This window comes from Watersipora subatra, chromosome 3 (genome assembly GCF_963576615.1).
Source record: "Watersipora subatra chromosome 3, tzWatSuba1.1, whole genome shotgun sequence".
In the NCBI taxonomy this organism is placed as follows: domain Eukaryota; kingdom Metazoa; phylum Bryozoa; class Gymnolaemata; order Cheilostomatida; family Watersiporidae; genus Watersipora; species Watersipora subatra.
In genome coordinates, this window is record NC_088710.1 from 53,038,771 (window position 1) to 53,064,647 (window position 25,877).

The 25,877-nt window shown below is 37.0% G+C and overlaps 2 protein-coding genes across 5 annotated transcripts; one reads left to right on the forward strand and one right to left on the reverse strand.

Annotated features, from left to right (window-relative positions):
- The first annotated feature begins 690 nt into the window (after positions 1-690).
- LOC137392229 (poly(rC)-binding protein 3-like) lies at positions 691-20,785 on the forward strand. Of its 4 annotated transcripts, none has more exons than XM_068078885.1 (12): positions 691-821; positions 9,016-9,240; positions 10,042-10,226; positions 10,353-10,409; positions 12,553-12,675; positions 15,060-15,185; positions 16,150-16,278; positions 16,938-17,159; positions 17,428-17,614; positions 18,284-18,461; positions 18,681-18,800; positions 19,615-20,785. In XM_068078885.1, the coding sequence occupies exons 3-12, from the start codon at positions 10,083-10,085 to the stop codon at positions 19,937-19,939; spliced, it is 1,611 nt and encodes a 536-aa protein (XP_067934986.1). In that variant the 5' UTR covers positions 691-821; positions 9,016-9,240; positions 10,042-10,082; the 3' UTR covers positions 19,940-20,785. The 4 variants fall into 4 exon arrangements, with proteins under 4 accessions (XP_067934986.1, XP_067934990.1, XP_067934989.1 ...); XM_068078889.1 differs by having other exon boundaries at positions 10,046-10,226; XM_068078888.1 differs by lacking the exon at positions 691-821 and adding an exon at positions 4,353-4,412.
- On the reverse strand, positions 20,662-25,188 carry LOC137392230 (ES1 protein homolog, mitochondrial-like). The gene is made up of 7 exons (XM_068078890.1): positions 25,031-25,188; positions 23,934-23,986; positions 23,681-23,791; positions 22,624-22,743; positions 21,680-21,772; positions 21,337-21,487; positions 20,662-20,983 (listed from the first exon to the last, which is right to left on the reverse strand). The coding sequence occupies exons 1-7, from the start codon at positions 25,133-25,135 to the stop codon at positions 20,840-20,842; spliced, it is 777 nt and encodes a 258-aa protein (XP_067934991.1). The 5' UTR covers positions 25,136-25,188; the 3' UTR covers positions 20,662-20,839.
- Between the last annotated feature and the right edge of the window lie 689 nt (positions 25,189-25,877).

The following is a 25,877-nucleotide window of genomic DNA, read 5'->3' on the forward strand; positions in this document are numbered from 1 at the left end:
GCACAGTTAAACTTTGGCTATTGTCATTTTTATTACTGTGAATAGCGTTTAATGCCAGTCTTTCTTTGAAGGGTAACATCTTAGGAATCCCCTGTCCTTGGAACTATTACTATAAATAGAGACAGCAACCTTCTTCAAGTATCTTTCATGCAGTAAAGGGAACAAAGGCAGAGGAGGTGAAGATAAGCAGAAGGCTCAACAGTCCTGTGGATCACAGCTAAACATGAGGTTAGCTTAGCCTCTGGCCACTGCACATGCTTATATAATTGTTGCTGCAGTCAAAAGTCAAATCAAAAAATTATTTCTCAAGATCTATCTTTGGGAGATAGTTTTATTAGCAACTGTAGCAAGCTTTCTTTACCCAACAAACTGTAATTTTCACATACTGATAAAAGTAGACCTGAAAGCTTATGGCAACTCTGTTGTTGTATTACTACGCAATAAAATAACCAAGATTTTATATAAAATACAAAGTTATTTTATTTTATGTGATATAACTTGTTAGTAAGTCATGGCATAGTTTCTTTGCTTATGATTTTGTAAAGTAATAAATTACATTGTTTTGATAAAAGGTGTTAGCTGCGAGTGCGTAGCATATTGTTGAGTGATTAGGCCAGGTGCATTACCATGTGCTTTTGTTAATATTCCTCGGATTGGTAGAGGCAATAAATAGCATTACTGAGAGATTAGATTTTATACAGACGAGTATTGATAGGCAATGGCAGTGTGTGTGGAGAGAGGGAGTCAGTAGCATTCGACTTCAGTTACTGGTAGAAACGGAGACAAGCTATCATAAATTTCTTCCTTCATCGGCACAGGAGGTGAGTGGTTTAAATATTATTGCGTCAGCTTTCGGTTTCTGTGAAAGCAGATTATTATCAAGTTTGAATATACAACTGCATAGAGTTATAAAAATAGAGTTGATGTTAGTTGATGTGGGTTTTTTTTTATAAATGTTTCTAGGATTGATAAGCGCTATCAGGCAAATAAATCAAGTTGTACAAAAGGATAGGTATTCAGCTGAAAGTTTACTTCGTCTAAATGTCTATCTGTTTGTCATCTGCAAAGACTGAATGAGGTTGTGGAAATTGAAATGCTGAGCCTCTCTCAGCGCACAATGAGCACAATGAACCAGAGTGATTTATCGAGAGTTCAACGTGAGTTGGTATGAGGAATTCTGAATAGATGAGGCTCAGAATGACGACTCACTGCAATAAATCACCGAGTTGTCTCAATTGCTATTTCAAGCTTTGTCTAGTGTTCTGTCACATTTTTATAGGACCGGAGCCGCAACCAACCATGCCTGCATACACGTAGGTAAAACATGAATCTAGTAGCCATGTATTGGTGTACTATTTTGTCTACTCCTAGATCATTAGTCACCCAGCTGCCCTATAGCCCTCGGAGAAACGCTTCTCTTTATTATCCCATATTCTATGTTCTGTAATTCTTGCTATAATTATGCTTGTCCAAGGAAGTAACTCGCCATTATACTGCTTGTTCAGAGCAAGGATGTGGCTAGAATCGCTCATACAGGGCCAGCTAGCCCTCAGAGGTCTTTGCTTCTGTTACATAATGGGCAACACTTGTGTTTACTAAGCACTAGTCTTTAATGGTTATCTGTTCCCTCTCCCACTCTATCGATCTATCAAAGGTACCTCCAGCTCCTGGTCAATCAGCTGAGAGAATTGGCTGTCTGGAGCCAATACCGTTGCCCTTCTTTGCGGAGGCTCACGAGTATTTAACAAGCAAACTGGATATCATTTGATAGCCTATCAATCACACCAATCCAAAAATTTGGTAGCAGTCTCACCAGTGCCTAAATCTGATATAATCCTGACTTAGTCCTTGCAGCTCTGGCCCAGCTAACTCAGCACTTTGTTTTACCTTCACCTCTGAGCTCTCAGTTCCTAAATAAGCCTCTTTACATAGTGTGGGTTTTACTGTTGAGTCACTGCCTAGTCAAGAGCTTTTTAGTAACTCTCATGGTGATGATAGTTGGGGCACTATAAACTTTCCTTTACCTTTCTCCGTGTCAACTCTTGTCAACTCAACATCTGGTATCTGTCCGTATCTACATCCCCTCTTTTCTTCACCTGAGATGATGTCCTCATTTTCTTTTAACCTACACAATTATTCCCAGCCAGGTGTCCACGGTTATGTTTTGCAATGCTATTGTGAATCTTTCATACAAAAACAGGAAAATGATGTCTGTACATCTTATATGCCTTACTACCAGTCTTTATGTTATGGTAATTGTTATGCTGGCAGTCCTGTGCGCCCTGACAGGTCATCATGTGTAATAACTGTGTGCATAATTATTCCGCAGCTGGCACAGATGGGTAGCGCGCTTGGCTGGTAAGCCGAGTACTGGGTTCGAGTCCCATGAGGTGCAATGTTTTTCTTAAGGCTCTTAGTGTTGCTTTGGACAGACAGACAGACAAGGGTCTTATTATAGTAACAATTTGACTCCTTCGATATGAAAGATAAGATTGGTTAAAATACATGCTTTCAGTTTGGTAAATAAGTTATGTGTTCTTCTAAATGCTTATCATTGAATACTTGGAGGGTAGAGCATTCGGACTATTGGCAAACTATCGGGTGAACAGTCACAGTTGCTGGAGAACAACCAACTTCTCTAAGTTCTTATGTAATATACGCAATCGAGTCATATCTTTATGAGAATATCTTTGTGGGAACGTGTGAAACAATAGGTAGACATTACATCTGATAAGATTATTCACGGAATATTGTGTAAATCATGTATAAACCACAGTCTATCCGCTCATTGGACAGGTGTTAGCACATAAATCACATAGGAATAATTACCACCCATTCCAGAGCCTACCAGCATCCATTGTTTGAAATGGCTATATATTTCCCATTGTACCGTATTAAACCTACTCCATGTCAATTTACTGGATGATATTTATTTCTTGTGAAAGAAATTATTGAAATGACACTTAATTACAATGAAGAAAGTGGAAACTCAAATTTACTGATGACTGGCAATGAATAATTTAATGTCTGCAATTTCCAGTTAAGACATAAATTATTAATACGTACTGCCGCTTGCTGACTCGCTATTGTCTGACAAAGGTGTAATATTGTCCCTGAACAATTTGGCAGTTAATAGGCAGTACTTGTTTCATGCTACATAGTTACTAATCTGTTCTAGCTGTGATTGTATTTTAAAACTTGTCTGGTTTATGGTAAACTGCACCGCAACCGCCGAGCAAGCTCGAATAGAAAGACAAATGGTATTAATTGATAAGTATTCTGTGGAGGGTTTGGGTCTGTCTAGCTGTTTGCTCCTCCTCTCATTAGCATAATAGTATACAGTATTTGCCTGTGTCAACTTGCCATTTGCATAAGCAACGTAAGTATTGCTAGTTCACTCGCTAATCCAGCGCAGGTGGATATACCTAAACTGTATGTCTGTTAGCTGTAGCGATGATGCCGGGCATCTTTCAACGAGATGGTTGAATGTCTTCTGATGATATTAATCTGGAGAAATTTATTTCGTATACAGCTCAACGGCAAATAGCAGTAACCATCCATCAGAGCGGCAGTGACCAGGCATGAACCTAGAACACCTGCTCTAAATGCATGCTCTATCGTCAGCATTAATTATTGCTATTATCATAATGCTGCAGCCTGATGACTCAAGGCCTCACGTAACAATCTCATGAGACCACCCATCTTGAAATACCATTTTTGTGGTTATCTTAGGTAGTTTTACAGAAACTGTTTTTGGTGCAAATTATTTTATGCCAATGCGAGTTACCTGGCCAAGCTCATTATTCTGAGATGTTTGCGGTTTATCTGGGTGTTTATGACACCCAATCAGTTCTCACTCTCATTCTATCCGGACAGCCGTGTCTCGTTGCAACTGTGGGTAACACCAGCGTTCTCACCAGCTACCTAGTATTGTTTAACGATATGGTGATATCGTTTGTCAATTCAAACACAATGATACGAAAATTTCAGCCAATAACAACAGAAATTGTCTGTTATCATAGCTAATAATTATGATGCCAAGAGACTCTCCTGCCTGTCGCTTGACCCCCTCCTCTCTTCCTCTATCACTCAAGTTTGCCGGAGGCCACGAGCACACCTTGCAGTCGAGGAACTGCTGCTTCGTATCATTAGGCTATTATCTTTGTGAGGCATCAGACAGCAACAGGATATGATTGGTCACCCTTCCTCTCCTTATTTTCCACACTCGGCTCTAGCTGCCAGGATCACTTGATGTCTATATGGCTTTCATCCAAACAATCCGATGTCTCAAGAGTCAGACTCATTCTCTGTCAGATTGTGCAGGTGTCTAGTTGTAGGGAGTTGTACGTTATACAGTTCGTGTTTAGTACGAATACATCAGAAGCAAGAAACTGGGTTTCCTATCATTGCTGGTGCAGTATGAATCTTCAACTAGCATATGAAATAAGAGCAATTCAAAAAATGCGAAACTAACTTAGCAATTTAGTTGGTGAGCATCCATTTTATATCTTACAAACCGGTTAAATACTCTGCATATTGTCTTATTTAGATGGATGCTGCCAGGAGCAGTGTATAAATTGGTGTATTTATGGTAGTACATAATTATTTACTGGGTCTGTCTAGCCTCTTGCTGTCGCACAAAGCTGCCATCTTTGTTTAAGTCAGCTTAGTGGGTATATAATATGGTGTTTATTTCTGATAAGTTTATTCCTGGCAACAGTGATTTTAATCTTTCTGCCTTACAGACGTACACAGTGCTTCTATTTATAAGCCATAAGGTATAAATAGTTTTAAAACGTCTTTGTGTTCTGAAACGCTGTCGACGATGTAGTCAAACCCGGCTTGCGATAATTCTCTTAAGCAGAGCGCAGCAATAAGCTAACACGAAAACAACCTCTCAACAAATCGCTGCACTCATGAAGACAATCACTTCAACTCGTGACACTTGTAGTCTTCGGTCATATCTCATTGCCAAAAGTTCACTTTACTAGAATTTGTTTCACTAACCTTCAAGTCCATAGCATACCGAAGGCAAAATTCTAGGACTAACATTATCTTTGTATTGACTACTTTGTGAAGCGAACTGACAGTGTCAAATGCCAGTGAAATCTTTTGTCCTTGACATTAATAATTACCACTTTCTATTATCCTTCTTTTAAAATAAATTGTATGTATTTTTAATATATCTTTTTTCAAAAAGTTTGCTTTTCAATCAACTCATATTCTGGCCTGCGTGATATTATTATAGAGCGACTTGGCTTTTATCATGAGATGAATCATTTTTAGTACATTTCCATTTATAACTTGTACACTAACAATCATGACAAGACTCAATACTAGTTTCCCTTTCAGCATCAGCATCCACGGATATGTTTGTAAATTCAGGTGTTACGAATGCCACTTTTGGATTTGCCTCCCTTGGTCTGCCTTTTATGTGATGATACGCTCTAATGCTGACAACTAAACATTTTTACATTTCATGTAGGCATATATAGAGCATAATTTAAAAAAATCAGTTTCTCTCATATCTCGAAGACCGCTAAAAGTGAGAGACTACATTGGCAGTTTAGGCAAATTTAATAAGTTTGATAAAAACAAAATGAAAGTACCAATAATATTAAAATACTGAACTATTGCTCGTGTAGACTTTTAGCAATTCTCTAGCATTAGGTTCCTGCAAATTTAAATGCGATAACAATGTACCCGTTGCGATTTTGGTTATAGGATCCTTACATAAAAATGACTGCGATAATGTGTTTCCATTAAGTTTTTGAGTTAGCCGAATAAATAGTCAGGTAAATAATAATAATCAAAGTAATTTGTGTTTGTTATTAACCTGAGCAAGCACATCAGACAGTTATAAATTGTTGCACGAGTAACTTAGTTTAGATTAAAACACAGTTACTCATAGGTTGTGTTGGCTTTAGCAAGATTTAGACATTGTTCCGTTGTTACATCCCTTTTGAGTGCTTCTTAGGTGGCAGCAAGTTGCTGTGTTTTGAACAAGTCTGTATACATGTAGACATGCCATCATGTTGAAGAGTGACTTGTGTGGAGAGGAGTGGTGCCTTATGTAGAGACGAGTGGGTGGTACTTCGTGTGGAGAGGAGTGGTGCCCTGTGTGGAGAGAAGTGGTGCCCTGTGTGGAGAGAAACGGTGCCTTGTGTGGAGAGGAGTGGTGTCTTGTGTAGAGGGAGTGGTGCCTTGTGTGGAGAGGAGTGGTGTTTTGTGTGGAGAGGAGTGGCGCATTGCACAAAGACGTTTCAGTTTCTGTCTAACCACAAAGTCATTGTACTGGAAGTTCTGCTGAATAATTAATTACTTGTAAATCTGGCGAGCAGAACAACGGTCATGCCATCATAAATATTATGACAAATTGTTGATTTCCTATTCTGTAGACTCGCAGATACCTGATTGTCTTGGCTATAGCCATCTTCATGGACAGACTAGGTGGTAAAATTAGCGGGATTACCCCGATATAACTACCAGACAGGCAATTGCGAAAGGCTAGTTACCTTTGCTACAAGACATGTTCACAACTAATGAATTATGACCCTTTCGCTCACTAGAAAAATATTTTCCTACGATGGGTCACCATTGGTGTGCATGACATAAAACAGCTTTCATTCTAAAGGTTACTTATTGCTAGTAGACGTCTCAGCTTGGTGTTTTATCTCATTAGCAAGTTTGGTGTTAGTTCTTGCTGATAGATGCCCTGGGGTTTGTGTTTTATCATAATAATATAATATTATTATGTTCCCTATATTTCTGCTATGGCATGTAGTCATTGACAAAACTGCTTAATATACTGAAGAAAAACATCAAGCATCAGTTTACTGTTCTCACACGTCACACGACGAGCATTCTGCTAGTAGCGCAACTGTTTGGAGGAGCCAAATATGACCGGCTGACCCCAGGAGTGCTCCAAACAAACAAAATTTATTTCTCTTCTGTCATGCACTAGTAACGCAGATCTGACTTATCACTAAGTGGGGCATTAACAACGGTAGTAATCCAAAACACTTACACAGTCATGATTATATGGTTAGATATTATCATCTATACTGTAAATATGTTTTCTTTTATGTAGACATACTAAATAGTCTTTACCACGCTTCTCATTATGATAACTCAGGGTCAAGGTCAAACTGTTTTCTAGAAGTTTTAAGAATTCAGATGCCGACATATATCAAGCTTTAACAGTTATAGATATGATGAGCCAAATTATCTTTCACTCACTTTTGGTTGCCTAACCTCAGGAGCTTGTACAACCATGTAACTTGACTAAAACCATGTTTAGTGATTTTTGGTCATAGCTGGTGTTGAAAAAGGTATCTAACTGAAATTACTGCTGCGCTACATCAGTTCAAAGTCTGTAGAACTGCTCAGAAAAAAAATCTAAAAGGCAGTTTTTTCACAGAGTATCAGATTTTAAGAAACTGTAGATCTTATGTCGTTCTTTCTTGGTTCTCTCTAAAATCTTTTGATCACTTCATATACATTTATTATATTTATATATGTTATATATGTTATATACATATTTTAGGCCTATATATAAATATATATACATATGTATAGATATATACATACATATATAATATACATATATTATATATATATATATACAGTATATATATACAGTATACAGTGTACTGTATATATACCGTAAAACCTCTATTTGAACACCAAGGTGCTCTATTTTTTAACCTTTCCCCTATAATAGTGGCATTTAATTGGAGCTGGCATTCAAATAAGGGTGGCACTGTACTTTTCGACTAGCTCGTCAGGCATTTAGTAAGATAAATTTAATCCTTATACAGGTGAAGTGATGCAAATTTCACCTATATTTTACACTTTTCTTCGAGCGAATGGACATTAATACCATCTGGTTTACTATTTTTTCTTGATTATAACATATTTGTGTGGTGCTGTTATTAAGAATTCCAATGGTGGCTCTTTCAAAGTTTTAAAGAAAAAAACCATAAAGGTTCTCTAGTTAGAAAAAGTACCAGACATTTTTAATTTTTAAAGACATTTTTGACATATTGAAGTAGGAATGCGCCATAACAATGGCTGATATCACCTCATACGCCGTTCTTGAAGAGTATTCTTATCATTCATCAAAAAGAGTATTTTTATATTTAATCAAAATGCTTTAATGTCTTCAAGTCAGATTGTAAACCACAATATAAATGAATCTGAAGACAATGAATCAGATTTAGACCTTAGTGACTTTGAATCAGAGTGTAGTTCTGATGATTGTGACAGTCGATCTTCTCAGGTAGACCATCACTAAAATCATGGCAACCACTAAAGCAACAATGAAAAAAATTAATTGAATTGATGCAACCGAGTCATTATTAGTACTCATTATTAGTACTATTTTGTTGACCATTTCTCTACGGATCATCTTCTATTATAGGTTCACAAAGATTAAAAAATGTCAAACTGCTGGGCAAATAGAGGTGGTGGCATTTAATGAAAGGTGGTGCTGATATATACACATATATGATATATAATAATATAATCATTATATTATTATATAATAATATAATAATATAATTATTATGTTATTACATTATATATAACAACATAATAATTATTATATATATAATATATATATGTATATATCGGGAGGGTCTATCTGCAGCATTACACTCCCATAAAAGGTCTATCTGTGTAGCGTCAGACTCCCATAGAGATTGGACTCGCAAGGCCTATTAAATGTTTGCTCGCGTGCGTTTCAATTATCCCTGCTCTTAATTGTCATCATGAGAATGATAAGCAATTCTGTAAACTTTCCTCTGAGGCTGAGGCTTGCTGTCTGAGCAGATGTAATTAATTGTTTAAACTAGAGAGATTCATTATTGATTTTGCTTTGGCTCACAGTAAATCAGTGATTATCACGTAAATCACCTATTTAGCTAACAAACCGAAGAAGAGAGCCTTTTTCTCTAACTATGACCGTGTTGGGAAATGACTATTTGTATAATAACAGCTTTTGTTTTTCTTTAGGCTTGTTGAGTTGAAGAGCTCATCCTCCCTTCAGGCATCTAGCAGTCACAGATACTTTTACCTGCTGACACCTGTTATTGGCGTGATCATTGCAACGAGCAACTGCTGGCATAGTTACAATTCTTTGACATCTCTGCGAAGGTTTGCAGGCTGGTTGGGTTGGTCTGTGCACGGCCTGAACCTTCTTAGGGAGCTCTGTCTGCGGATGATTAATAGGACCAATCGGTAAGCAATTTCCTTTTATTTGCATATTCGCATCTCAGCATTCCAAACTACCATAAAACCTCTATTTGAACGCCACGGTGCTCTATTTTTAAACCATTCCCCTATAGGAATATTTTATTTGTGTGGCGTTGAAATACAACGTGGCACTATATTTTTTGCTCACTAGATTTTTGAGAAGATAAATTTAACTTCATTATGGTAAAGCGACGCTAATTTGAATTATATTTTGCACTCACCATTAATGCCATCGGCCTCAGCATTTTTGCTAAACTCTTTTTCAGACCAAATTAAACAAAGACCAAATTTGACAATAAAATATTAGCGAGATACAGTTATTAATTATTTCAATGGTGTCGCTTTCAAAGTTTTAAAAAAGACTGTAAAGCTTTGGAGTTAAAAAACGGGCATAACGTTTTTTAGTTTAAAAAACGTTTTAATGTTTTAAAGTTAGAATACGCCATAACAATGGCTGCTATTACATGATAAGTCATTCCTAAAGAGTATTCCCATCACTCATCAAAACGCTTTCGAGTCTTCAGATAAGATTGTAAACCACATTATGGATGAATCTAAAAACAATCGACAGGATGTAGATCTTAGTGACTTTGAATCAGAGTGTAGTTCTGATGATTGTGACGATCGATCTTCTCAGGTACACCGTCCCAAAAATCATGGCACCAAAAATATATTGGGTGTATTTCAATTATTTTTCTGTCATTGGAGACTATTTTGCAAGCAGTAGCATTAAACTGCTACAAGCTCTTACACTGTAGAGATGGTAATTGTCTACCAATGCTTTAGATAGCCGGAGCATCACTTTGACCTGAGTTAATTTACCCACAATGACGGCAGAGGTACAGATACCTTTGCAGGTAACAGGGGTTCCGCTGGTACAGCATAGCCAGGGAACCATATCTCCCACTGAGCGGGCTCCTCCCGGATCTCCTCTGACCATCATCACAGTCCGGATGATAATGCAAGGCAAAGTGAGTCCTCAAACATGTAAACAGGAAATTCCAGTTGAATCAGCCAACAACTCCAAAGGATGCGTTTAGCCTTATCATATGATCAGATGTAGGCTGTCAGTGCACTGCACTTTATCTCTTTTGCAGGAAGTTGGTATGATAATTGGCAAGAAAGGAGACAATGTCAAGAAATACAGAGAAGAAGTAAGTTGCCCGGTGAACTCAATCCACCGGATATAATAATGTGGCAGTAGATGTATTTATTATTCAAAGATGCAGAAACCATCATTATCTTAGTTGTCATCAGGTTATCAGCGCCTTGTCTTCTCTCTTCCAAACCTTGACTCATCTATTCATAGTTTACCAGAGCAAAGCTGGTGGCTGTACATTCATCAATCACTCGTAACAGTTGACAGGGACCAGCTCTGACTACGAAATGTGATAGATTGTGAAGTAGCCGCACCCTCTCTTCTTTATTAGATCACTGATAGTTGAAAGTCGTAGTTGATATTTGTAGTTATAAGTTTATAACTGCAGTTCGAAGCTGTGAGTCGGTTTGTTTGGAAACATATTGTCTAACATTGAAATATTTGGTTCACTGTGTTGCTTTATATAAAACCAAAATCTAAACTGTCTTGCATATTCATTGTTTCGACCATAAAAATAATCCTGTGGAGAGGTCGTGCAGGCTGCAACATTCCTTGTTAATGACCTTCACCTATGTGGCCTTTGAGAAAGAACAAGCTAATCCAGAAGCGTTTGTTTTAAAATTCAGTTTATAATCTAAATGGCTTGTCAACTTATAGTTCAGTTTTTATACTTGTTCAAACCGTTGTTGAATTTAACTGGATCATCAACCCCTCTTCTTCTCTTCGTGTCATACACTATAGAAATACAGCTATTGAAACTGAAAGAGCAAAAGTTGAATCCTTAAGTAGCGAAGAATCACTGTTCTGCCCAGATATACTGGCAGATACTGAAATATTAAGTTTCTTCTCTGAATACCATATTTTTCACTCGTCGATGTTATATTATCGATGTTTTTCTCTAATCGAAACCCCTAAGCTATGAATATGGATAAGGGATTTATGAATATGGATTAGGAGTTTGTAAAATGAAAAAGCATGTTTTCTTACCAGCTGACATTGTTCAAGTCATGATAGTATTATTTGTGTAGGTGATCGGCACCTTGAGCTTCTGAAGCAGGTGCTAATTAAAAGGTGTTGGCAGCTCGTAGCAGGTACTCTAGGTGAATAGATATTCTGCAACTTAATCAATGCTAGATTAACCTGTAGGCACAAGGTCTCAACGTTTAACTCATTTATAAGAAAGCCAGCTTAGACCCATATTAAGACATCAGTTAAATCTGGAAGTCTGCCTGTATTCAGACAGCTTATATATATTTATTTAAATTATAAATATAATATAAATAAAGATACATATATATAATTTTAAAATGTGTGCTTATAACATAAATTAAAAATATAAACATATAATTTTACACATAAAAGTGAAACACTGTAAATCATTTTATAATTGCAGTATAAATTAAATATTCAGAATTAAATCGATTTACACACATAAAAACAAAAAAAGTCGAACAAATTTTATTGTTTCTGTTGATGCTAAGATAAAATCCCACTACTCTAAACTTTCTGTTATCTGGCCATAATGTAGCCAAAAGTACACCGAGTATATTACTACTTGTTGTTAGTCATGATATCGCTACAACCGGCTGCTAGTACTAAAAAGCCTCCACTTTCTACCTGGAAAAAAGATGATAGCAAACTACATGCTGGATTAACACGTAACACGGGTGAGGCCTGTGGTAGCATTCCTTTGGTTTTATACAGAACGAATGCTTTGCTTTTGAATTTCTGGAATTAATTAGCACGCTCACTTTGATACCAAGTGCTGTAGTGCAATTAGCAACGCTGGCTGTACTGGCTGACATAGCCTCAGGAGTCTTACGTTAACTAACAAAATTGGATATGACAACAAATTTCGTAATTAGGGCCAATTTTTGATCAGATAGCCATTTACATTGTTGGCAAGCACCTTTATAAACTCCACACTTCTTCGACAACAAATAAACATTGCTAATGAATCGTGCTGAGAGCTCAAGCTCGGGTTGCGGAATAAGGCTATTTATCTGTTAAAGTTTATCTAGCTGGCACCGATTGGGGTCATAGGTTGTGAAGCTGATGAAAATAAAAACACCGTGCATTACTTATTGCATGAATTGCATTACTTATTGCATGAATTGCAGTTCTCAACTGTTTGTCATGTTTTTATGTAGTACACTTCAATTATCTATAGCTGATATAAGAGTTGTCCTCCCTTGTAGAGTGGAGCAAAGATCAATATATCAGATGCATCTTGTCCAGAAAGAATTGTCACACTAACAGGCAGCCTTGACCAACTCAATAAAGCTTTTCATCTCATTTGCACTAAGTTTGAAGAAATTCGTGTAAGTAAAATGTTTGCCTTTGTGTATTGATTTGACATTTTGTGCCATATTAAATTCTATAAAGTACAAAAATAGATTAGTGTCTAGTTCCATGGCCGCCATCAGGTATCCTAACGGACGGAAGGTGATATATTTTATTTCAAGTACATACATATATTTCTAGTTATTAATACTAAGACATTATCATTGATATTACTGATACACCTTGTTGCAAACACCTTGTAATCTCAGCACAAAGCAGGTGTGTGCATTCAATTGTTGATATAGGAAGGGCTGAGGTGTAAGGAACCTCTAAAGTGTTTTATGTTAGTCAAAGCTAATGATTATAAATTTGTTTTATAATTAAACTGAAGGAAATGTTGATTGAATTGTCAAAAGAAAATTCCTTCTCATTGAAACAGAGAATTGCGAAAATTTGTTTTGTGAAATTTCCATGGAGCATTGCATATTCCATAAAAGCTTTGTTTGAGTGATACTTTAAGAGCCAGCATGTTGAACTCGCTTCTTATAGCAGTTCCTTAGCTTGCATGAGCGCGTTGCAAAGAAAATACAAGTTTTGTATCTACAAGTCGATACTTTGTACAAGGATTGGTGAAATCATAGAAGTCAATTGACCAAAATTTTAGCTAATACTGATATTGCTCTGAATTTGAGTTTTAATTTTCACTACTCCCGCTGAACTCAGCTCATGACTATTCCCTTTAGATAGAAGGCCTTGCCAGCTATCAAATAGATATATCAAGTTGCTCACTCATTTTTTGCAATGAGAAGACAATTCATGTTTGACTGTGAAGTGACAGCGTAGAAAGAATATTCACTTGTCATGATATAAACCATATTTGCCAACCTGTGATTACCAAAAAACACTTCAGACTTTTCACTCTGCATCCCACCAAAATTTGGCCTGAATATTGAAGCAAATATTGTTGTTTTAATATTCTTAAGAAATGAGTAAGAAAGTCTTTGTAGTGTAAGTGTAATGCACTTACATTTTACACAGATTTAACATACATGTATATGAGGTGCATCGTTACTCTCTTATAATAAACAACTGAACAGTTAGTTTGGAAAGATTTTTTCATTTCTGTTTAAGATGTTTAGTTGAAAGGATTTATACAATAATTTTATCAATTTCCTAATGCCACGTTGAGAAAGTTTATGTTCTTTACCAAATTAAAAATATTTGAAAAATTATTGGCTATTTTCTTCTAAAATTGATCAGCACATATTGCTCCTTTTGATCAAGGTTCTTTTGCGTTTATAACTATGATATAGCAACTTTTTTCAAATCTTCTATCATGATGTCACCTGGTCATAGATGTCACCTGGTGTCACCTGATGTCACCTGGTCTAGATGTCACTTGGTGTCACCTGATGTCACCTGGTCATAGATGTCACCTGGTGTCACATGATGTCACCTGGTTTAGATGGAGCTGCATATAAATCAGCTATGACCAAACGGCGAATCTACATCCGGATCTTTTTAGTCTTTGTCTGGATTTTTCAAGTTGGCAGTAAAAAAAAATTTTTGAAGTAGTTATTTTAAAATTTAATATAAAAATTTATTTGTCAATTTTTTAGGTCATCACCTGTAACCTTGTAAAAGTACCCAATAACTACTAGTCTAGCTAGAAGACTACTTACCTGTTTTACCTCAACTTACCTATGTAAATCATTGTTCCAGCAATGATTTTGTGAAAAACAATCATAGAACATGATTTACAAATACTCATCTACATGAACTGGTAAGAGTTGCTGTAAGTAGCAAAAAACCACGTTTTGGTAGTATTGTGAAGTTAAAGTACACTCATCATTTTCCTCACTGATATCAAACATGTTTATTACAGCATTCATTGATTTTTAATAAAATTATGTATAAAAATAAAGTTTCTTTAAAATTGTATTTGACACCTTATTTTAAGATATACACAAATAACTGCATGCTTTTGATTGCTCAAAAAGAAAAATGCACGTCTTCAGCTCGTTGTGGATCATTAATTCGTCAGATTTGGCTGTAGTGGATCATGGCTAAAGTTGTTTGGCTATCCCTGATATAGATTTTTTTTTCTGTATTAACTTAATCATTAATATCATGTGCCTATAGTCACAGCGAACTGTATGTGTGACTTCTGTGTAGATTCCACTTGAAATCGCTATATTTTAAACATTTATATGTACATAAAAGACAAATACAGCTGGAATTATTTTAATAATTCTCCAGAAAATCTTTTCAAGTTTTTTAGCATTGATCTGTTGTAAAGACTCTCTTTATATAGTCAGCGCTTATATAGTCAGCGCATTGTGTATAATCTACAATATTTACAGCTTAGTTGTCTGCAATCTGGTGCTGCCCTGATAACAAGGAGTGAAATTTGTTTTGCCAGGAGATGAATGCGCAGACGAATCCAAGCATAGTATTGTCTACGATGAGTTTCCGACTGGTTATCCCTGCGAGTCAGTGTGGCTCTCTCATTGGAAAAGGAGGAAACAAAATAAAAGAGATACGTGAGGTTTGTTAGAGCCAGAGTTTACGGAGTGTGTGCCATATTTGTTTCATGTCGGTCTGAGGTCGACATCAAATAAAACAAAAAGACAGTAAAAGTTATTTTGTAAAAGCACATAAAAACAGCGTATACCGTTGTTATATTAAATTATATTTTTAGCTGACTTTTTTCAATACAGTAGTCAAAAGCAAAAAGGAATCTAAACATTTAATATTTGTAATTAATACTGTAACTAAGTTTAATTTTTGAAGTTTTGGCTGGAGTATAAAACAAAACTGACAGTGGTCAAAAGTGGCTTTGTCTTGTTTGGGAGTTAAAAGCGAACTGTCATTAGTACAGTGAAGCCCAAATTTGAATCAATGCAAGGCAATTAAGCGAGGCAGATCGCATCCACACACAGTTTCTAATGATAACAAATATACGTCAAACAATGCTTAAAATAGTTATGAAGAAAACTGCCTCACACAAACAAAACCTTGCTTGAATAATTATTGTTATAAAACGCTGGTTATTTGCTGTTGACAGGCTCTATACATCATTGTCCGTCGGTCAATCGCTAGATTGCCAGCTCATTTTAATATGTTTGCTCTACTTAGGTTCCTAATAGATATCTCTGTTTGCTTTACGATTCTCCTGTGAAATTACATGAAATGAAATTTAAGACTCCATTTTCTCTGTTGACTCACGAGCCGTGTCGAGTAATTAACGCTCAGAGAAGCTTCAGTTGAAAAAGTCTTGTGCGGAGTCTTGTAATCTACAGCAGCGACTGAGGGGAGAGTGTTTATTTATGAGAACAAGCTAAGCTTCTTGCACTAGCTTTATATATGGATTGTAATACCTGGCATTAAAGTCTAACTGTCAGCTGATATATGAACGAAGAGATTGTTTATAAGTGTGGATCAGATAGACGAAGAACGTCTTCAGGTCTATTGCGAGTGCTGCCAAACAGCGATTCTAGCGTTGCTTACAGATCAGCAGCGCTTCAGTGCAAGTGGCTACTGACATGCTGCCTGGCTCGACAGAACGTGCCGTCACTGTCTCAGGATCAGCGTCAGCCATCAGTCGGTGCCTACAGGAGATCTGCGCGGTCATGCTCGAGGTAGGTTTCTATATTAACCTCTTGATTAAAGTGTCCCAGCATTATTTCTTTATGCTGGCTCTATTGACGAGACTGAACAAGTTGCTCTGGTACTAATTATACTTATCCCTCTCGTGCAACAAAGCATTATAGTAGAAAAAATTGAATTACAGCCTAATTACTACATGATGATAGCAAAGCATTGACAATCTGGCTGCAAAAGATAATATTATCACACGTAGTTGTAGTGCTCGCATTGACGGACGAACGGCAGACTCCGAATTACTGGCACTGGTGATATTTCTGTGAACAAAGAAACCTCACAATTTTGTTACTAGATCGGCTTGTTTTGTAGTCTATAGGAATTGATTGTACATTAGCGCGTGTCGGCTACAGAGAGGCAGCGTTCTAACAGAGGTGAAACAGCGGGTTGCCTGACAGTAGATAAGATTAAACTGTAAGCTTTGGTCTTACGCATTCGTCAGAAATTAACTGAATTAGGGAAGTGTATACGTTACTAACAGCCTGTTATTCTATGGACTTTCGCTAGACAGCCAAGTCCGTTGCTCTCCATTTGACGAAGCTACGCATTGCATTACATCCAGGTATGTCATACTTTGTTGTTTTATGCCTGAAAGATGTTCTGGTGGCGCAGAACTGTTAGTACGCATCTATTGCAGTCACCGCCAAAAGGAGCGACCATACCTTACCGACCAAAGACTGCAGCTATTCAGGCACCATTGATGTATGCTGCAGCAGTAGGAGCGGCAGCTCATGCGGGATATTCACTACCGAACCCCATGCAACAAATCAACACAATTAACATGCAACAAGCAGGACAAATCATAGCACAGCCATCTACATCAGCAGCATCACAGACATCTGTGGTCACCACAGAGCAGGTATCTACTATGCTAGCGTGTGCAGAGAGTTTTTTGCTTCAGGAAAAACCTGAGGAGTTTGGAGGGAAACAGTTTAGACTAATATGTAAAGCTTTGCTAAATCTGTCTGATTATTGTAAATTATTTTATTTTATTTCATTCTACTAATCTCTTTCCCGAAAAGGTAAGAAGTCCTAATGAGCGGAACTCATCCGCGCGCTGCCACCTTTATACGGCTGTTTTGTCTGTCTGTGTTGAAAATATGTCAAGGTTATCGACACTATTGTAGCAGCCACGACAGCCTCAGCTGTCTCCCATGGTTTCCTCTGCTACAACTGCTGTAGCCTCCCCTTATCCACATCCTAGTCAGCTAGCACAGCTACAGGCATCCCAGGGCACACCTTTTATCTTACCTCAGCCTCCAGCCGTAGGTGCCACTTCCTCACAACTACCATACGGATCCTTGATCAACCCAGGTAATCCTAGCTTCCTTCGCGGCGGTCAGTTAGTCTTTTCTCCTAACCCTTCGACCCCTGAGCAGAATGACAGCAGCGGTAAGGTCTCGCACAGTATTGTCTGATGGTAGTCCCTACTATGCGCTTGGTGAAGGATTTGTGGTATGGGTGCCGTATTACACTGCAGAATTGATCAATAACAGAACGATTGTAAGCTAGGTAACATTACCAGGCATTACATATTCACTCTTAGCAACCTGCTCATTTGGTCCGCAGGTGTGACAACAGTGTAACTACGGTGTGATCGCGAGGTAAGCGTGTGACAGCGACTGTCATGTCAGTTCAATATTTCTGCCTGAAACCTTGCTAATAGCCCACCTTATTGTTCTTCCAAATGTCTATTCGTCCTGCATCCAAAGGTTACCTATAGTGTTTTGGCTTCTTTTAATCATTCGACAATTATTCCAAAACGCTACTTCTCCCCTGGCGGAGCCTAATTATATCTAAACCCTCCTCGTCTCCCTGGTGTTGATGCATCTACCGCTGGGCACAGAGCTAGAGTAGTCTTTGCTTGGTTTTTCTACCGCAACTTCTTTCCAATTTATTCCTAGATCTATTAATTAGCTTTGCCTCTACACACACCTAGTAGCTTGTAGCAGCATTGAGGAAGGGTGCACCGCTGTGTTGCAGCAGCGACAATGGGCCTTGTCTCGGGAGTTGGCTCGTTGGGCTACCTGAACAGACCACTAAACCAGAATTTCATGACTGCAGCAGCCCAACAACAAACACAGTCATCTGAGATGGTCATTCCAAACGAGCTTATAGGGTGTGTTATAGGAAGAGGAGGGGCTAAGATTAATGAAATCAGGTGCGTCACATGACCAATCTATTCAATTAGTTCTGACCTTGACAGTAGTGTCCTTTATTTCAGGCCTATCACACCCAGGAAATCCATCATCTACTTTTCTGTTGTCCATGGATTGTTCTGCTTATGACCATAATTATATCTTTGTACTCATCAGTTTAACAAAATAGTGTGTAGGTTTTTGTTTTCACCCCATTAACAAGAATTAACACTGTCTTGCAGACAACTTTCTGGGGCACAAATAAAAATCTCTAATTGCGAAGAAGGAAATTCAGATCGCAAAGTTACCATAACAGGATTTCCAGAAACGATATCAATGGCTGCATATCTTATAAACACAAGGTAAGTGTTATTAATTAATCAGTGTTTCCTCTAGCGATGTTTATCATTACAGAATGCCGCTCTCACAGTTGTTGGTTGTGTTCTCCATGTGCATGACACGATTAACACTGCATACTGTTAGTGCAATTCTTCAGATGTGTGTTGTAAGAGGATATTATGACTGCCACCCATCCCTTGTTAGATTAAATAGTAGTTGATTGTAGGCTAATGTTCCTGCGAATGTTCTAAGACAGTACTTAATGTTAGAGCGTAAAATTCGCGGAGGAGTGTACCTCATCTATAGACAAACTGTAGAAATAATAGAATAATGTTTCACGTCGACTATTTTATACGTGATATTTTGATACACTACATGTAAGTTTTGTGTGAGTTAAAAATAATCAATGTAAGACGTAATTGGCAGCGAGGTAGTCAAAACATTGACTTATTATTTCATTAACTTTAAGTTTTGTTTGAGAGCTTATGATTCAATAGCGCAGACCTTTCTGGCCCCTGGCAATACTTTAAAAATTGTTTTTTTCCACCATGTGGAAATTCAGTCAGAACTAGCCTATTGCTAGCCAACAGTTCATAAGGCAAAATATTTTTAATAATTATGAATTATCAGGTAAAGAGATGAACTAAGAAACAACATTTGAGTCTGCTTTGTAACTTAGCGTCAAAAATCTAATGGAAAATTGGAAAAATGGAGAAACGGAAAATTTTGTACTTATTATTCCCAATTTTTTAGAAAAATTGGCTGAAGCCTCACAAGCCTTGTATGCACCCAAACAGTGTGTCTTACTTCCCAATTTCATCCTCTTCTCTTCTGTAGCATTGAACTCCATAAGAACCAGCTTTTGAGCCCTGATGGTACAACATTGAGCACGTCACCCGTTAGTCAGCAGCCACCGTTGCAGCCATCCATGGCTGGTACCACAATCTTACCAACCACAGTATCTCCTACCTATACGAAACCTCTTAGCATCTACCCATATAATACTAGCGGAATGTTTGGACTCAGTCCAAATGTAGTGACCGGCTTGACAGGCTTCGCAACTCCCGCTTATGATCCAAAAGTTCTTCTTGCGGCATCAAAACTCAAAGTTTTACCATATAACAGCGTGATGAAACAAGAGCACCGATTCGCTCCTTACTAGACTTATATATTAACAAATTAGAAGCTATACGTAGATCGCTATGGATTGTACAGCCAGAATGAAGAGAGTAATTCAGTCTTAAGACTATAAGAGAAAGCAATGCATCGTTTGCTGCCTCACCATGTCTAGTCCTGCTGCCATAACTTCTTGACAGTTTGCAATGCTCTGCAAATGTACACTGTGGGCTTTTCTATTAGCTGTACGAATTCCTAGAGAATGCCGTTTCCTTGTTTTAACTTAATTATTGGTTGTTTCTATGATTCTATGAACCTGTTCTATGACAGCTTGCATTAGTTTAAAATTACTCCCCATTTGTGATGGTAGGTTGAACAGCTAGGCTTGTATGATGGGAAGCTTGCTGTGTGCTACCCATATGCTTGTTTGCTATTAAAGAGTGATTCTTGATTAATTTCATTCGCAGTCACGTCATGTGAGACAACTAGAAAACAACGTATTGTGCAGATGGCAAATAGTATTTCTTTGTGTTACGAAGCATTCACACTGGCAGTCAAGGTTCCGCTGCATTTAATTCCGTTAATCTTCAAGGGAAGTTCCTACATAGATGGCTGTTGTTTTACTTTTGCAGGTTAAAATACGAGGCGGGGGTCGCAGCTATCGTAAACATGTATGATATTTAGACACCAAAGGATTTTTCTAATTGTCGCTTGCCAAATATAACATATAGCCTTCTATAGATGCTACAATATAGAGCTTTTACGCTATTTAACGTAACAAAATGTTGTTATATTTTTCATATTTACCATGTAAATTATGTAAGCATGTTCATGATTTGATGTATTTTGTTGACATAATATTAAACAAAAATAGATCCATCCACAAAGCCTGCGAGTAAAGCAAAACATTTCGCTTGTTCATCCAGCATTAGAACTCTCAGTGCATTCACTTGCACATCTTCAGCGCTTCTGTTATCATCTTTCCGATCCCATCATATATGAGATGCAGAGAATTCCAACCCTCCGACTCATTGTGGTACATAAATGCGGGAGAAGTAACGAGTCTGTTGACCTCATCCACATGAATTTCGTGTGCTCAGTTCAGGAAACTTACTAGGAGAAAAATGCAAAAAGTCAAGCAAAGACTAACAATAAATAAGAATATCAAATAATACATGCACAAGTAAGATAATCACTAACTAACACTGTACACGCATATGAGCTAGAGGAGGGGAACATACTATATCTGGGCTAAGAGAGATCAGAGGGCATACAATAAGCGTGCTTGTCTGCGAAACGGAATATCCAAGTTCAATTCCTGAGTAAGGTAATCTTGTTTCCTAATGCTATTCGCATAGCTTTAGACAGACACGGCTATTATTATAGTAAAGATAAGGCCTCTACTCCAAACAGATGTGAACTACTGATGTTATGAAAGGATATAGTAACATCTTTGGCAACACTCTTTGCTCCAGCCTTTTCTACTCCTCCGCAAGTCTCTGCGTATGGCCAGTGATCACCTGAACTCTGACCGACTGTTACTTCACACCCGGCTATGGTCTTTGCTGCCAGAACCGGAGTGATGCAGCAGAGACTGTAATATATTGCTGACAGATTGTGACAAGACATGTTAACTATTTGTAATTCCCTTGGGCTACATCGAACATGACTTTTTATATATGGTAGATTTACAGAGAAACAAAAAGGACATTGTGGAGATAACTACCAAAGCAAATGATTTTCAGTGAAGTATTGATTCCACATATTGGGTCAAGCAAATACTCACGCAATGGGCTTTTTATTTGTGTGGAAGTCTTTGATAGTTCTTTCAAACTCTGCGTTCACAGTACCCTCTGGTCCCTTAACAGCCCAGTCAGATCTGATAAAAAACACCACATCTAATTGTTAAGTACATTCCTTGGCACTGATAAACACAGATTAGGTATATTCTATTAATGTTTAAAGCAAGTAAAATGTAGAGTCAGATTACAAAATCAATGGAATGTTTGACGACTCATTAAAGAATGTCAGGTATTTTAAAAAGTGAAATATGGAAGTTATAGAGAAAATGGAAAAGCTCTTCCCTAAACCATTGACTACACTTACAAATGGATTATTCCTAAATCATCTTAATACTACCACAATAGGGAGGAACTTTAGAGAAAGAAGAAATCTGCTTTTTTTATGTGAAAAAAAAACACTTACAAATAAGTCTGACAGGAAAACGAAACTTTCCAAATCTTTGTTATTCATTATTAACTGTTCTTTGACTGTAATACTGCTACATCGATAAATATTTCTAAATGTCTCACGATTCTAAAACATGAATCTAAATTTTAGTGACCTCCAACTTTAAGCGAGCAACAATATCAATGACTACAAATTGAAAGAACACCAAACAAAATATAAGAAATTTTATTTTACACCCTATGCTTGGGTGGATACTGAGCTGCAATTTTTGTAGTAGTTTGTAATATAAAATATGTGTGTTTGATTAAATTTAATTTTATACATATTTTAAAAAAATGGTAAACAACTCGCTGGCATCAAAATTCTGATCAGAATCTTTGTTAAATGTTTAACACCTCATAACCTTGGCCTAGCAACTAACTTACACTTTATACCTTAATCAATAATCTCGAGAGCCATTCAGTCACTGATAAGGAATATAAATCTCTGCGATGGCACATTCTATGGACTGTAGAAAATGCGTTCATAACAGAAACTTACAAATTTTTTGCTGCACCAAACCCTCCAGGAACAACCAATAAATCGTACTCTGATGCTTTCAGAGTGGACAAGGAATTTATCTTCCCCCTGGCTATTCGTGCGGATTCAACAAGAACATTTCTAAAACAAAACAGAATGTCACATAGAACAAAAGTGCAAGTAAAACATTTGTTAAAATTTTAAAATAGTGATTAGTAAAAGAACAGTTAATAGCTAGCAGTAGTCATGCAGTAGTCATGTAGTAGTCATGTAGTAGTCATGCAGTAGTCATGCAGTAGTCATGTAGCGATCTCTTCTACTAAGCACCTTTAGCGTCTCAACAGTTTGCTGCAAAAACAATCACAGTATTCAGTACACAACCATATGCTACCCTTATACCTGCATGAGCTAGATTTGAAAAAATTAAATTGAATTTATTATATATAGTAAAAATTAAAAAACCACATTGAGCAATTCTAAATATATGTTGCGTATAGCAACATATATTTAGAATTGTTCACTCCTGTTAACTTAAAATTACATGAGAACCCAACTACTAATAATAAAGAAGCACAACTTGAGTTTCCTTGGTCTATCAATTGTACTTCAAATCTCACATATCATTAGATCAAAGCATATCGATAGCCTTTAACCTATTCAGATGAAAAGGCTAAATCATATGAATAAAAGAATTTTGTATAATTCGTGTAAAATAGTGTATAATAGTGTGTAAATAGAATTTTGTATAATTGGTGTAGAATGATGAGTTAAGGATACGCACTCCTGTTTTGCAAAATCAGAGTTTGTTATATGGCTGTTTGTCGAGAGAAAACTACAACTCTAACCCAAAATATTACCAAATGCTTTATTTCTAGATTAAGGAGCAGTCAGAAACCAACAGCAAAATTGCCTGATGGAAGGGAAATAAAGGCATATAAAGATTGAGTAATGTTGCTATCACAACTAAAGAATAAGCAAAGAGATACTTTATATATGGGGAATCATTCAAATCGACGCACTTTGTACCACAAGGTCCAATTTATAGGTACGTCTGCTACAATCCGATAATGCTATTTACCTGTTGGGTTCCATCGGGGTACCTTTAGTGTGATCTATTGTATGCATTTGCTCAACATCAGGAGCGAACAATTCCACTTTAGAGCCAGCATGACTCAAGTGGACAAGGCATCTAGAAGATACACAAAAAGGGCACACTTGCATCCAAGTAAAATTAATGCATGGAGTAATCCCTTATTTAAGAGTATGCAAACATCTCTATCTGAACAAGAAATAGTTACAAAGTGAAGATAAGTGATGTTTATGATACATACGCTGATGCTTCGTGGACCTCAGTGCCATCATAGACACCACAGCCATGAAGTACCTATTGAGATAAAGGTCAACTAATTATTTCATACAACGCTTAAAAAGATTCATTAAAGCTTACTCAAAATAAGAGTGAAACAATATTTTATTATAAAAGAATATTGACAATCGAAAATAAATATGTTAGTGCAGCAATTATACAAAACCTTCGTATCCAACATGACAGTACAAAGAGATAACTCCAGAGATCAATGTGGCTTCAAAACGTGAATAGTGACTAACTTTCTTCTTTAATCTCTTATTTGGTGTTTATCGTTCATTTTAAGGTACTTTACATACTAACTACCTTCAAAGCTATCAAACACTCTGGAACACAAAATGTGCATAATATACCATTTGGTTAGGTTGTGATTATTCAGTGTGACCACAAAAATTACAGAAGCCTGCTGCTTATTTGGTATTAACAAGTTGATATTCTGTCCTCTAGTTGAACAGCTTAGGCTAACTATCACACTTTGCTTTTAACACAGCGCTGTTTCTGGCTGTTTATTCTGCATTTCCGCAAGGTTTTCAAACAAGTTTTCGGAAGAAAATTGCTTTGTTCAGTTCGATTCAGTCAACAAGTCTGCTTATCATACTACTCTGTCGATCTTTTTCCTTTCTACTGCTAGCATAATTTTTGCTGGCTGTTGTAGTATGAACATATCAGCACAGGCTTTGCTTTTCTGAGTGATGCCAAAACAAGCATGTAACTCTTTTTTTAAATATATATCTAAAACTGTAAAAAATGACTCACGGTGATACTAGAAAATCAATTTTAATTTAGTTCTAATGTACTGCTACAAATTTAAGGTAAAACTAAAACGACTTTTACAAAGGTACATATAATTTTTCAATGTGACACCCATTACAGTTTTTCAGCGTGCCTCGGTTATAATGAAAGACTACGATGAATGGCCGCGCCAAGAGCAGTATTAAAATATGAAAAATGGTATTACGAATCGTCTTTTGACCGTGCTAATGGTCCAAACATAAACGAGTATGCTTTATAATTTATGAAAAATGGATGGATATAAAAATGTAGCAGTTGTACTTTATTTACCATAGCAACTTTTGCCATATTTCTGTGAGATAATGATATTGTTCTAGCTGTAAATAATGCGAAGGAGCTTCCAGCAATACGTTTACCGAAGTTTCTTGCTAGCATTTTTATTCATGTCCTGTCCGGTCTTGCATGGCTATTGCGATTGGCCAACCTAAATTAAACTAGAACGTGATTGGTTGTGACAAGAAAATAATTAAATGGATTCGTACACTAGCCCCAAACCCTATAATCATTTCGCACGCTAAAAATATTCACAAATAATTGGCTCATGCATTACCCGTCGAATTTTTGAGTATTCGCTGTAATATTTTCGACCTCAGCAAAAAATAGAAGGCGTGCAGTTTTCCCCAGTTTTCACAGCAAACTCGATGGCTGCCCCGAATGAATCATATGCAGTCAAGTTAGCAACATATAGAACATGCCACAAACGTGCCAAACGTCAATCGGTCTCGGGCTTTTGTTTTTATTGTATATCGCTGGCATACCCAGTTTGCTCAAATATTCAATGTTTTGACGTTGGAGAATGTTTCTATGGGCCCATAATTGGGCTAATACAACGTTAACGTTTTTTTTCTGATAGCAAACCGAGTTAAAAGCTAGCAAATGTTTTTTAATATTCACAAGTGCCAATCTATGATCAGTCTGTGTCAAATAGATTTTTTACATAACAGGTGCCACAGGTGGTGTGCTTTTGTTTGCTCTATGTTTGACAAAGCAAGTTGATATGTAAAAAATGCTGAGACCATTGAAACATTCAAATGGCAAGGTAATCAGTGCATTTACAAAAGTCAGTGTAATGGCCTCATTAGCGCTAGTCTATATCCATGATTTACTTGTATAATCA

Bases quoted from the DNA above. Each gene is read 5' to 3' on its own strand.
- LOC137392229 (XM_068078885.1), top strand. From the start codon at position 10,083: ATGACGGCAGAGGTACAGATACCTTTGCAGGTAACAGGGGTTCCGCTG. The intron at 10,227-10,352 runs GTGAGTCCTCAA...TCTCTTTTGCAG, and splicing joins GGATGATAATGCAAGGCAAA to GAAGTTGGTATGATAATTGG. The intron at 15,186-16,149 runs GTTTGTTAGAGC...CGTTGCTTACAG, and splicing joins AAATAAAAGAGATACGTGAG to ATCAGCAGCGCTTCAGTGCA.
- LOC137392230 (XM_068078890.1), bottom strand. From the start codon at position 25,135: ATGCTAGCAAGAAACTTCGGTAAACGTATTGCTGGAAGCTCCTTCGCA. The intron at 23,792-23,933 runs GTATGTATCATA...TGTATCTTCTAG, and splicing joins GAGGTCCACGAAGCATCAGC to ATGCCTTGTCCACTTGAGTC. The intron at 21,773-22,623 runs GTAAGTTTCTGT...GTTTTTTATCAG, and splicing joins TTTGGTGCAGCAAAAAATTT to ATCTGACTGGGCTGTTAAGG.